We start from the raw sequence: 12,080 nt of genomic DNA, 5'->3' as shown, positions 1-12,080 counted from the left end.
TCTGATTTTTCATTCAAAAATTTCAGTCTTCAAATATGCTTTCTGAGACTCGCAATTCTCACCAATTTTACAATCAAAACCTAGTAGTTGGGGTGTAATCCCTTCTCTTCATCCTTAATTCCATTCTCCTGCATCTCCTCCTTCCCTAGCAACAAAGACTCAGACCCTCTTATCTGAATGTTTCTATTCCAAAAAATGATTTCCTTAGATACAAGTTTAAGACAAATTTTACCTTCAGCTATATACTTACACCATAATCATTTCACCATCCCTATAATATTTTATAATTTTATTCAAAAATCCTCCAATCCTTACTTTCTAGACCAGTATTAATAGAAATGTCTACGGGAATTCCCTGACGGTCCAGTGGTTAGGACTCAGTGCTTTCACTGCCGGGGCCCAGGTTCAATCCCTGGTTGGGGAACTAAGATCCCACAGGCTGTGCAGCATGGCCAGAAAAAAAAAATGTCTACAGAAATAGTAATGTCTATATATCTGTGCTGTCCAATATGGTACCCACTAGCCAAATGTGGCAATGGAGTACTTGAAATGTGACTGTTGTGACCAAAATTTTAGATTTAATATAATTTAAATTTAAACAGCTATAGGTAACTAGTGGCTACATATTGGATATGCATTTCTAAGCCCTTGATTATGTGAATCTTATGTTTTATGGAGGCCAGGTCCTATTTATGAAAAAAATATACTTCTCTTTTTGGGAGGAGATATGGGGATATATGTATATGTATAGCTGATTCACTTTGTTATAAAGCAGAAACTAACACACCATTGTAAAGCAATTATACTCCAATAAACATGTTAAAAACAATATATATATACACTTCTCTTTTTATATACTATCTGAACATGCGTGTAGAGTTACTATAAAATAAAAATAAACTTGAGCTAAACTTTTTTAATTAAAAAACTGTAAATCCCTAGTTATTCATTCAATTAGGACAGGTTTGGCTAACAACACAATATGCAATACTGCAATCCTCTACTTCCAGAGAGTTAAAATGATCCCACAATCACAAATCATGAACAGTATCTTTCTTCTACATATTCCATATGCCACATCTCACCTGGCTTCACGAAAGCTGCATGTAGGTACTTCCTCCTCACCAACTGCTTGATTTAATAGGTGCCTATAAAATCCACTGAGATCGCTCTGCTTGGTTACATCCAAACGTGCTAAGAGAATGAAAGCAAAAGTGAGAATAATATATTCAAAAAGGCAAAATGCAGTTCAGTTTCACAGGCATAGAGTATGTAACACAGCGTATGAACTAGTCTCTAGATCTATATAGCCTTCAGGCCAAATTCGGCCTGCTGCCTGCTTTTGTAAATAGATTTTTATTGGAATGTAGCTCTGTCTATTTACTATCTGGTCCTGAGTGGTGCTCTAGATGAACACATAGTACATGCTTAGACCAAGCCTTATACATTTGGTTTTCTTCCACTTAAAGTTGATAAGCATTTGCCAATTAAGCTATTTGTAAGTACACATTTTACTTAGACCTTGAGAAACGACCAGGAGTAGAAAGCAATGAAGTAAAGCACTAAGGTATTCTTTGGCCTCTGCACATCTTTGTTCTTTCTTGAATTAATGTTATTCTTTTTGTAAATGCCCAGTTAATGCTTGGGCAATGTTACTCTAGTTTTCTCATCCCAGGAAACATAACTAGGATTTCAATCTCCGTTTACACTGCTTTTGACAAATGCCATGCTTTCCATGCCTTGTAATCGATGTTTTTACATTTGAAATCATTTTCTAAGGCAATGACTTGTGATAATCATAGTTTTAAGCAACAAAGTGAGATGTAATTGAAAAGTTCAGTAGAAGTAATAGTTACTAAGAGTGCAACTGTGTTTTTAGTTAAAATCTCCTGTTTTATAATATACATAACATCATATATCTTGTACCCTGTATTCATATACATAAATTATGACAACATTATAATCTAAAAGTTCAGTGACGAGCAAGTGGCTAACCACAGGGCAGAACTCTCCTGTTTGTTTCTTTCTACTCCTCTCCCTCTTCCATTTCACCTTCAAGTGCAGCAGCCCTCTTTTCTCTTTCTTCCTCTTCAGCTCTCTCTTGCAGTTTTTTCTTATAAGCAGATGTTACAAATGCCTCTTTATCATCAAATTCTCCCTTTTCCATTTCTCGTTCTCTTTGTATTTTCTTTTCCATTCTTTTTTCCTGTTCCTTTTTTCTAATCTCAACTGCTTTTAGTAAGTTGTGAATGTACTTGGGCTAGGGGGAAAAAAGTAAGATTATTTAGGAAAGAGTCAAAGATAATTAACTGCTAATATTCTATTTTTATCATGAATTTATTACTATAGAAATTCATTAAGATAGAAATCCAAATAAATAGGACTGTCAACTTCTCAAAATTCAATATAAATTTACTAGCAAGATAATAAAATTCTTTTCAATAGAAATTTAAGTATAAAAACAAAAGATTATTCAAAATGGCATTTTTAAAAAATCTCAAACTAAATAGGTCATTTTCCCACTGTTTTTCTCTCCCTTTTTACAAAATGGTATTGTCTTACTTCTTCAACAGATACGTGAATAGGAAGGCTTCTAATTTTTCACATTAGTTGAAATACAATCATTTAAAATAGCAGCTTTAATATCATTTTACAGCACCACTTTATCTGTAGATACTGTAAGATGTAAAGATCCTTAAATACCAGTCTGTGCTTTGTGAAAGAATAAGAGTGATAGAAAATTTGAACTTATTTCAATCTCCACACCCTAACTTGTTTTTTCAAACTAAAAATACGACAATGTTACACACAGATGATTCAGTTACCAGCTAGGAAGCAATAAAAAATTATAAGACACCAAACATGAACAGGAGAAGAAGCAGTACAAAGACTTCCTTAGGAAAAACTTTCAAAAAATAATCTGCAAAAGTTTTAAAGCAAAAAAACAAAATTTATAAAATTGTTAGATAATTCTCTTGCTCCTGTTAGGATACGAAATATATAGTTTCCTAGGTTCTCAACCAAATCCATACTATCTGGAACTAGGGGCTCTTCACACTTCAAATACCTAAAAGCTGTTTCTCAGATCATTCTCATGTTGAAATAAGCGTAAGATACAAAATGCAGGTCAAGGTCAAAGAAACTTTGTATTTTCAGCTACAAACCTTTCGGTCTTTTCCCAAAAGCAATTTTGGATTACTTTCTTCCTTTTTTTTCTGCATTTCATCATAAATACTGTCATATTCATATACAGTAGAATCTTCTGCAAGGGCTTTCTGGATTTCCAGTTTGGTCTTTAAAGAAAACATTGAACATGTTTCAAAAATATGAGCCAACTAATAGATACTACAAAAAGTCTAAGTAATTCTTTTGAGACAGGATCATAAATCAGAAATATATCATAAAAATTGTATCAATCACATTTTAAACTTAAAGCACTTAGAACAGAACCTGACAGAGAGTTAAGTGTTCAGTAAACATTATTATCTATTCACTTGTACATAAACAGAATTATCTACAAAAGGACCAGGGTATGACTTAGAAACACCTAACCTTAATTTTGAGATGCCTATATTACATATTAAACTTTCCTATCATTTTTACTTGTGTTACCAAATAAAATGTTCAAGTTTCAAATGGTAGGAAATAATTTTTTTTTTTTGGTAATTGAAAAATACTTTATTTTTAGAGATGTCACCTTCAGAATTTAAAATAAGCAGTATATTCACTACAGAAATTACAATACAGGTAGTTAAAAAAAATTTGTCTGTGATATGTTTTTCATAAAAATATTTTAATAGGGACTTCCCTACTGGCACAGTGGTTAAGAATCCGCCTGCCAATGCAGGGAACACAGGTTCAATCCCTGGTCCAGGAAGATCCCACATGCCACGGAGCAACTAAGCCCGTGTGCCACAACTACTGAGCCTGCGCTCTAGAGCCTGTGCACCACAACTACTGAAGTCCACACGCCCTAGAGCCCAGGCGCCACAACTACTGAGCCCACGTGCCTCAACTACTGAAGCCCGCACACTCTAGGGCTCACGTGCCACAACTACGGAGCCCGCGTGCTGCTACTACTGAAGCCCACGCCTAGAGCCCGTGCTCTGCAACAAGAGAAGCCACCACAGTGAGAAGCCTATGCATTGCAACAAAGAGTAGCCCCCACTTGCCGCAACTAGAGAAAGCCCGTGCACAGCAATGAAAAAGACCCAACGCAGCCAAAAAAAAAATTAATAATAATTATAAGGAAATATTTATTTTCATTGAAGTATAACTTACATTATGATTTGACATTTGTATACATTGTGAAATGATCACCACAGTAACTCTAGTTACCATCTGTCACTATACAAAGTTACCAAAAATTTTCCCCTCGTGATAAAAACGTCTAAGATTTACTTCCTTAGCAATTTTCAAATCTGCATACAATATTACTGACTATAGTCACCATGCTGTACATTACATCGCCATGACTTATTTACTTTATAACTTGAATTTTGTATTTTTTTCTCTTTTTTTAATACATTTATTTATTTATTTTTGGCTGCGTTGGGTCCTTGTTGCTGCGCAGGCTTTCTCTAGTTGCAGCGAGTGGGGGCCACTCCCCGCTGCAGTGCACAGGCTTCTCACTGCGGTGGCTTCTCCCGTTGCGGAGCATGGGCTCCAGGTGCGTGGGCCTCAGCAGTTGTGGCTCGCGGGCTCCAGAGCACAAGCCCAGTAGTTGTGATGCATGGGCTTAGCTGCTCTGTGGCATGTGGGATCTTCCTGGACCAGGGCTCGAACCCATGTCTCCTGCATTGGCAGGCGGACTCCCAACCACTGCACCACCAGGGAAGCCCCGAATTTTGTATTTCTTGATCCCCTTCATTGATTTCACCAACCCCCCCATCCCCCTCCCCTCTGGCAACCATAAATCTTTTCTCTATGAGTTTTGTTTTGTTTGATCATTTTGTTTTTTAGAGTCCACATATAAGTGAAATCATATGGTATTTGTCTTTCTCTGACTTATTTCACTTATTAGCACGATATCCTCAAGGTCCATCCATGTTGTTGCAAATGGCAAGATTTCTTTTTTTTTTTAATGGCTGAGTAATATTCCATTTGTGTGGCATGGAATACTTTATCCATTCACCCGTCAATGGACCCTTAGGTTGTTACCATATCCTGGCCATTATAAATAATGCTGCAATGAACACAGGGGTGCATGTATCTTTTTGAATTAATATTTTCATTTTCTTTGGATAAATACACAGAGGTGGAATTGCTGGATCATATGGTAGCTCTATTTTTAATTTTTGAGGACCCTCGACACCATCTTCCAAACTGGCTGTACCAATTTACATTCCCACCAACAGTGCATGAGGGTTCCCTTTTCTCCACATCTTTGCCAACACCTGTTATATGTTGTCTTTTTGGTAAGTCATTCTGACAGGTGTGATGTGATATCTCATTGTGGTTTTGATTATTATTTCCCTGATGATTAGTGCTGTTGAACATCTTTTCAAGTGCCTGTTGGCCATCTGTATGTCTTCTCTGGAAAAATGTCTACTTAGATCCTCTGCCCAATTTTTTTTCTTAAATTAATTTTTATTGGAGTATAGTTGATTTACATTGCGTTAGTTTCTGCTATACAGCAAAGTTTATCAGCTATACATGTATCTGCCCATTTTTAATTGGATTGTTTTTTGTTTTTGAGCTGTATGAGTTCTTTATGTATTTTGGATATCAACCCTTTATCAGATATATGACTTGCAAGCATCTTCTCATGTTCAGTAGGATGCCTTTTTATTTTGTTGATGGTTTCCTTCACTGTGCAGAGCTTTTTAGTTCGACGTAGTTCCATTTGTTTATTTTTGCTTTTGTGCTCATTGCCTTTGGAGTCAGATCAAAAAAATATCACCAAGAATGATGTCAAGAAACTTACCACCTATGTTTTCTTCTGGAAGTTTTATGGTTTCAGGTCTTACATTCAAGTCTTTAATCAATTTTGAGTTAATTTTTGTGCATGCTGTACACTAGTGGTCCAGTTTCATTCTGTCACATGTGGCTGTCCAGTGTTCCCAATACTATGTGTTGAAGAGACTGTCCTTTCCCCATTGTACATTCTTCCCTCCTTTATCATAAATTGATTGACTATATATGCATGGGTTTATTTATGGGCTCTCTATTCTGTTCCATGACCTATGTGTCTGTTTTTATGCCAATACCATATTGTTTTGATTACTATAGCTTTGCAATATAGTTTGAAATCAGGGAGTGTGACACCTCTTGTTTTGTTGTTCTTTCTCCAGATTGCTTTGGCTAGTCGAAATCTTCATGGTTCCACACAAATTTTAGGATGGATTGTTCCATTTCTATGAAAAATGCCCTTGGAATTTTGAAAGGGAATGCACTAAATCAGTACACTGCTTTGGGTAATATGAACATTTAATCAAAATTAAGTCTTCCAATTCATGAGCATGGAATCTTTCCATTTATTTTTGTCTTCTTCAATTTCTTTCATCAATGTTTTATGGTTTGCCATGTACAGGTCTTTCACTTCCTTGGCTAAATTTATTCCTAGAATTTTATTCTCTTTGATGCAACTGTAAATGAGATTGTTTTCATAATTTTTATTTTTGATAGTTCATTGATAGTATATAAAAACAACAGATTTCTGTATATTAATTTTGTATCCTGCAACTTTACTGAACTCATTTATTAATTCTAACAGTTTTTTTTGGCAGAGTCTTTATAGTTTTCCATATATAAAATCATGTCATTTGCAAATATTAATAGTTTTACTTCTTCCTTTCCAATTTGGATGACTTTTATTTCTTTTTCTTGCCTAACTGCTGTGGCTAGGACTTCCAATACTATGTTGAATAGAAGTGGCAAGAGTGGGCATCCTTGTCTTCTTCCTGATTTTAAGGGAAAAGGTTTCAGCTTTTCACCATTAAGTATGATGCTAGTGGTTGGCTTGTCATATATGGACTTTACTATGTTGAGGTATGCTCCATGCATATCCACTTTGTTGAGAGTTTTCATCATAAATGTAATGTTGCATTTCAACAAATGCTTTTTCTGCATCTATTGAGATAATCATTGATTTCTGTCCTTCATTTTATTAATGTGGTGTATTACATTGATTTGTGGGTGTTAAACTATCCTGATATCCTTGGAATAAATCCCACTTGACTATGACATATGCTCCTTTTAATGTATTATTGAATTTAGTTTGCTAATATTCTGTTGAGGATTTTTGCATCTATGTTTATCAGGGATATTGGTCCATAATTTTCTTTTCTTGTGGGGTCCTTGACTGGTTTTGGTATCAGAATAATGCTGCTCCATAAAATAAGTTTGGAAGAGTTCCTTCCTCTTTTTTTAAAAATTTTATTATGCAGTCTCTGCAGAGACTGTCAAAAATTGCCAGTGCCGACAATATTTCAAGTCATCATGGAAAGGTATGGGGAAAAGTTTTCAATTAGCAATAATCACACCTCGGATAAACCTCATTGGCTGTGATACTGCCACTGTACAAGGCACCCCTCTTCTGTTTTCTAGAAGAGTTTGAGAAGGATTGGTATTAAATCTTCTTTAAATATTTGGTAGAATTCACCAGTGAAGCCTGGTCCTGGACTTTTGTTTCTTGGGAGTTGATTACTGGTTGAACTCCTTACTAGTAATCAGTCTATTCAGATTTTCTATTTTCCCATGATTCAGTCTTGGAAGATTGTATGCTTCTAGGAATTTATCCATTTCTTCTAGGTTGTCCAATTTGTTGGCATATAATTATTCATTTTCTCTTAAGATCCTCTGTATTTCTTTGGTATCAGTTGTAATTTCTCCTCTTTCATTTCTGATTTTATTTATTTGAGCCCTTTTTCTTAGTGAGCCTAACTAAAGGTCTGTCAATTTTATCTCTTCTAAGAACCAGCTCTTCAGTTCACTGATCTTTTCTATTGTCTTTTTAGTGCCTACTTCTTTTTTTTTTTTTAATAAATTTTTATTATTTATTTATTTATTTATTTATGGCTGTGTTGGGTCTTCATTGCTGCACGTAGGCTTTCTCTAGTTGCGGTGAGCGGGGGCTACTCTTCGTTGCAGTGCGTGGGCTTCTCATTGCGGTGGCTTCTCTTGTTGCGGAGCATGGGCTCTAGGCACGTGGGCTTCAGTAGTTGTGGCTCACGGGCTCTAGAGCGCAGGGTCAGTAGTTGTGGCGCACGGGCTCAGTTGCTCCGCAGCATGTGGGATCTTCCTGGACCAGGGCTCAAACCCGTGTCCCCTGCATTGGCAGGTGGATTCTTAACCACTGCACCACCAGGAAAGTCCCTTAGTGCCTATTTCTGCTCTAATTTTTACTATTGCCTTCCTTCCGCTAACTTTGGGCTTCATTTGTTCTTTTCTAGTTCTTTTAGATTTCAGATTTTTGTTTCTTGAGGCAGGCCTGTATTGCTTTAAACACCCATCTCAGAACTGTTTTTGCTGTATCCCACAGATTTTGGTATGCTGTATTTCCACTGTCTTTTGTCTCAAGGTATTTTTTATTTCTCCTTTGATATCTTCATTGCCCTATTGGTTGCTCGGTAGCATGTTGTTTAATCTCCACATATTTGTGATTTTTTTCCAGTTTTCTCCTTATAATTTCTAGTTTCATACCACTGTGGTTGGAATGATGCTTGATATGATTTCAATCTTTTTAAATTGATTAAGACTTGTGTTGTGGCCTAGCATATGTTCTATCCTAGAGAATGGTCCATGAGCACTTGGGAAGAATGTGTATTCTGTTGCTTTTGGATGGAATATTCTGTACCTATCTATTAAGTCCATCCAGTCTAATGTGTCATTTAAGGCCAATGTTTCCTTATTGATTTTCTGTCTGGATGATCTACCCATTGATATAAGTGGGGTACTAAAGTCCCCTGCTATTATTGTATTGCTGTCAATTTCTCCCTTTAGGTCTGTTAATGTTTGCTTTATATATTTAGGTGCTCCTATGTTGGGTGCACAAAAATTTACAAGTGTTATATCTTTTGTTGGACTGATCCCTATATCATTATGTAATGCCCATCTTTGTCTTTTATTAAAGTCTCTGTTTTAAAGTATATTTTGTCTGATATTACTATCCCCACCTTTCTTTTAGTTTCCATTTGCATGAAATATCTTTTCCCATCCCTTCACTTTCAGTCTGTGTGTCCCTACATCTGAGGTAAGTCTCTTGTATACAGTATATAGATGAGTCTTGTTTTTTTACCCATTCAGCCATTCTACGTCTTTTGATTGGAGAATTTGGTCCATTTACCTTTAAAGTAATTATTGATATGTATGTACTTATTGCCATCTTGCTAATTGTTTTCTGGCTGTTTGTAGGTCCTCTCTGGGGAAATACTTTAATGTTCCTCCTCCTGCTTTCAGGCCATCAAAATCTTATCTAGAGTTTCAGGCCAGCTCACCCCCTACCTCTTAAACGAGGCCATCTCTGAGGGCTTTTACCCACAATGAGGTCTTTCTTTTGAAGTCTGATGGCACATTCTGTACTGCAATATATAGTTCCTAAGAATACTCCTGATGTTATTACTTTCTAATTATTTCACAAATCTTGGCCTCTTGTCCCAACTTGTAAGTTCCTGAGGTACAAAGAGTACACATTTTAACTTCTTCTTGAATTGGTACATTGCCTAATGCAATGTGGAACATAAAAGTGATCCTTTTAAGTGATAGGGTGATAGTATAAATTATTCAAAGAATTGACCTGATATTCTCAGGTTTTTACATGTCAACAATTAGACTGGAATGATGTACATGCCAAATTAAAAACTTCTTTTCTGGAATATTGCTTAAGATATTAAAAAATAATTATTTTTTTAAACATTTCAACATTTACTTTAACCTCAGAGCAACAATGATTCTCCTGCCTACATGGTGAATTAGCACTGCTACTCCTTCTCCAAAACCAACCTGGAAAACTCAGACGAGGAAAACATGGAATCCAAGAAATCATCACCATCACACCAACAAAAAGCAAGGGAAACAGGACACTAAATTGTTTTAAATTGATAACTTGCTTTTTTGTATATTTGGAGAGCGGCAAGAGGGCATGTGTGTAGATATAGGGTACTGTTAATTAACCTAAGTCCCAAAATATATAAAGTAAAAACTGAACAGAAATCTAAGGAAAAACAGACAAGTCCAAAACTATAATAGGGGATTTTAACATATGCCTCTCAGTAATTAAGAGACCAAAAAAATTAGAATGAATATATATGGATTCACACAACTGGCCAAAAAAAACCATTTAGAATATTTTTTCAATCATCAAAGGAATATTTATTCAAAACTACTGGACCACACAGTTAATCTCAACACATTTTTTAAAGACATGAAACAATACAATGCATCATCCTGGAACACAAAGAAATCATGTTAAAAATCAATAACAAAAAGGAAACAAAAAACCCCTATATGTTTAAAAATTAAGTTCTAAATAACCCACAGATCAAAGAAGAAATCGTAACAGAAATTAGAAAATATTTTGAACTGAATAAGAAGTACTACTTACCAAAAATTTGTGAGATAAGCACAGCTATACCAGTGCTTAGAGGAAAATGTATAGCTTTAAACACATTAGAAAAGAGAAAGGGCTTTTGAAAACAGCTATGCACTCATTTCAAAAGTAAGAAAAATAACAAAATAAACCCAAAGAAAGCAGAATGTAGAAAACACTAATTTGTCAGGACAGAAAGTAATGAAGTAGAAACAAACTTATCCCACTAAATCTTGGGACTGTCAGACTTTTATATCTTTTTCAATCTGGATAATTACAGTAGAAGAAAAGGAAAGTCACAGGCCAATCTCACCGATGATTAAAGAAAAAAAAAAACTCCTTAACACTTAAAACAAATATCCTTAATGAAATTTTAGTAAACCAAATGCAATGGAACATAAAAAGAATACTCTATACCTATGTTGTGTTTATATCATTTACGTGAAGTGATCATTACTGATTTTCTAAAGTTAAATTGATCTTTACTGGTATGAATATAGTTCACTCATGACTTTCAAAAAATAAAACACAACAACAAACAAAACCTCAAACCAAGACCAGAAAAGAACTTCCTTAGCTTGAAAACAGATATCTACCAAAGACCTACAGGAAATATTATTTTAATGATGACATATTAAAAGTTTTTCCAGTGAAATAGGGAATAAGATAATAACGTTGACAACATCAGTTCTGTGCACCTGATGGCCAGATAAAAAAACTGATGGGAGAGGAGAAGAGGGGAGAAAAGGGAAGGGGAGAAAAGAAAATAAAAGAAAAAAAAAAAAGAGAAAAGAAAAGAAGGACTTCCCTGGTGGCACAGTGGTTGGGAGTCCGCCTGCTGATGCAGGGGACATGGGTTCGAGCCCTGGTCCAGGAGGATCCCACATGCCGCGGAGCAACTAAGCCCATGCGCCACAACTACTGAGCCTGTGCGCCACAACTGCTACTGAGGTGTGCCACGGCTACTGAGGCCCACGCTCCCGGAGCCTGTGCTCCACGATGGGAGAGGCTACTGCAGTGATAGGCCTGTGCATTGCGGTGGGGGGTGCCCTCGTTTGCTGCAGCTGGAGAAAGCCTGTGCACAGCAGCGGAGACCCAACGCAGCCAAAAATAAATAAATAAAAAATAAAAAAAAATTAAAAAAAGGAAAGAAAAGAAAAGAACAAAGGTCTAACAGATAAAGTACCCCATTTCTAAGAGTATTTTCTCTTAGATTTAGTAAATGCAATCAAGGTGGTATTCTTCATGATAAAAGTTAGTTTGAGATTAAAGCAGAAGACAAGAGTTGAATCATTCTAGTGGGGAAAATAAGGTGAAAGGTAGTATAGCAGCAGCAGGCAGGTGAGAGGTAGAAGAGCTGTAGCAGCATCCCCAATTTCCAGGCAAATTATGAAAAAGTCCCACTATCAGAAAAAGTGGATTTGAACAAGCCAGAGTTAAGAATAAAATTAGATTTGGGACTTATGCTTTAAGTGAATAAGAAAAGGCAACACAGGGACTTCCCTGGTGGCACAGTGGTTGGGACTCCATGCTCCCAGTGCAGGGGGTGGCG

General features: G+C 36.0%; 1 protein-coding gene and 1 non-coding gene across 5 annotated transcripts in view; both read right to left on the bottom strand.

The window, feature by feature from the left end:
* The window catches only part of NSRP1 (nuclear speckle splicing regulatory protein 1), a 60,372-nt gene that overhangs the window by 2,296 nt on the left and 45,996 nt on the right, over positions 1-12,080 (bottom strand). For all 4 annotated transcript variants that reach the window (XM_059906828.1, XM_059906826.1, XM_059906829.1 and 1 more), the window contains 3 exons: positions 3,165-3,293; positions 2,053-2,260; positions 1,086-1,194 (listed from right to left, as the gene is read on the bottom strand). In XM_059906828.1, the coding sequence (XP_059762811.1) occupies positions 1,086-1,194; positions 2,053-2,260; positions 3,165-3,293 (446 nt within the window). The remainder of the gene's footprint in view (positions 1-1,085; positions 1,195-2,052; positions 2,261-3,164; positions 3,294-12,080) is intronic.
* Positions 7,389-7,529, bottom strand: LOC132356298 (U4 spliceosomal RNA). The gene has a single exon (XR_009499817.1). It is a non-coding gene; the product is annotated as a U4 spliceosomal RNA (small nuclear RNA).

The sequence above is a fragment of the Balaenoptera ricei genome, chromosome 20 (assembly GCF_028023285.1).
Source record: "Balaenoptera ricei isolate mBalRic1 chromosome 20, mBalRic1.hap2, whole genome shotgun sequence".
Classification (NCBI taxonomy): domain Eukaryota; kingdom Metazoa; phylum Chordata; class Mammalia; order Artiodactyla; family Balaenopteridae; genus Balaenoptera; species Balaenoptera ricei.
Note: the sequence above shows the minus strand (reverse complement) of the source record. Positions and strands in the feature narration are given on the sequence as shown.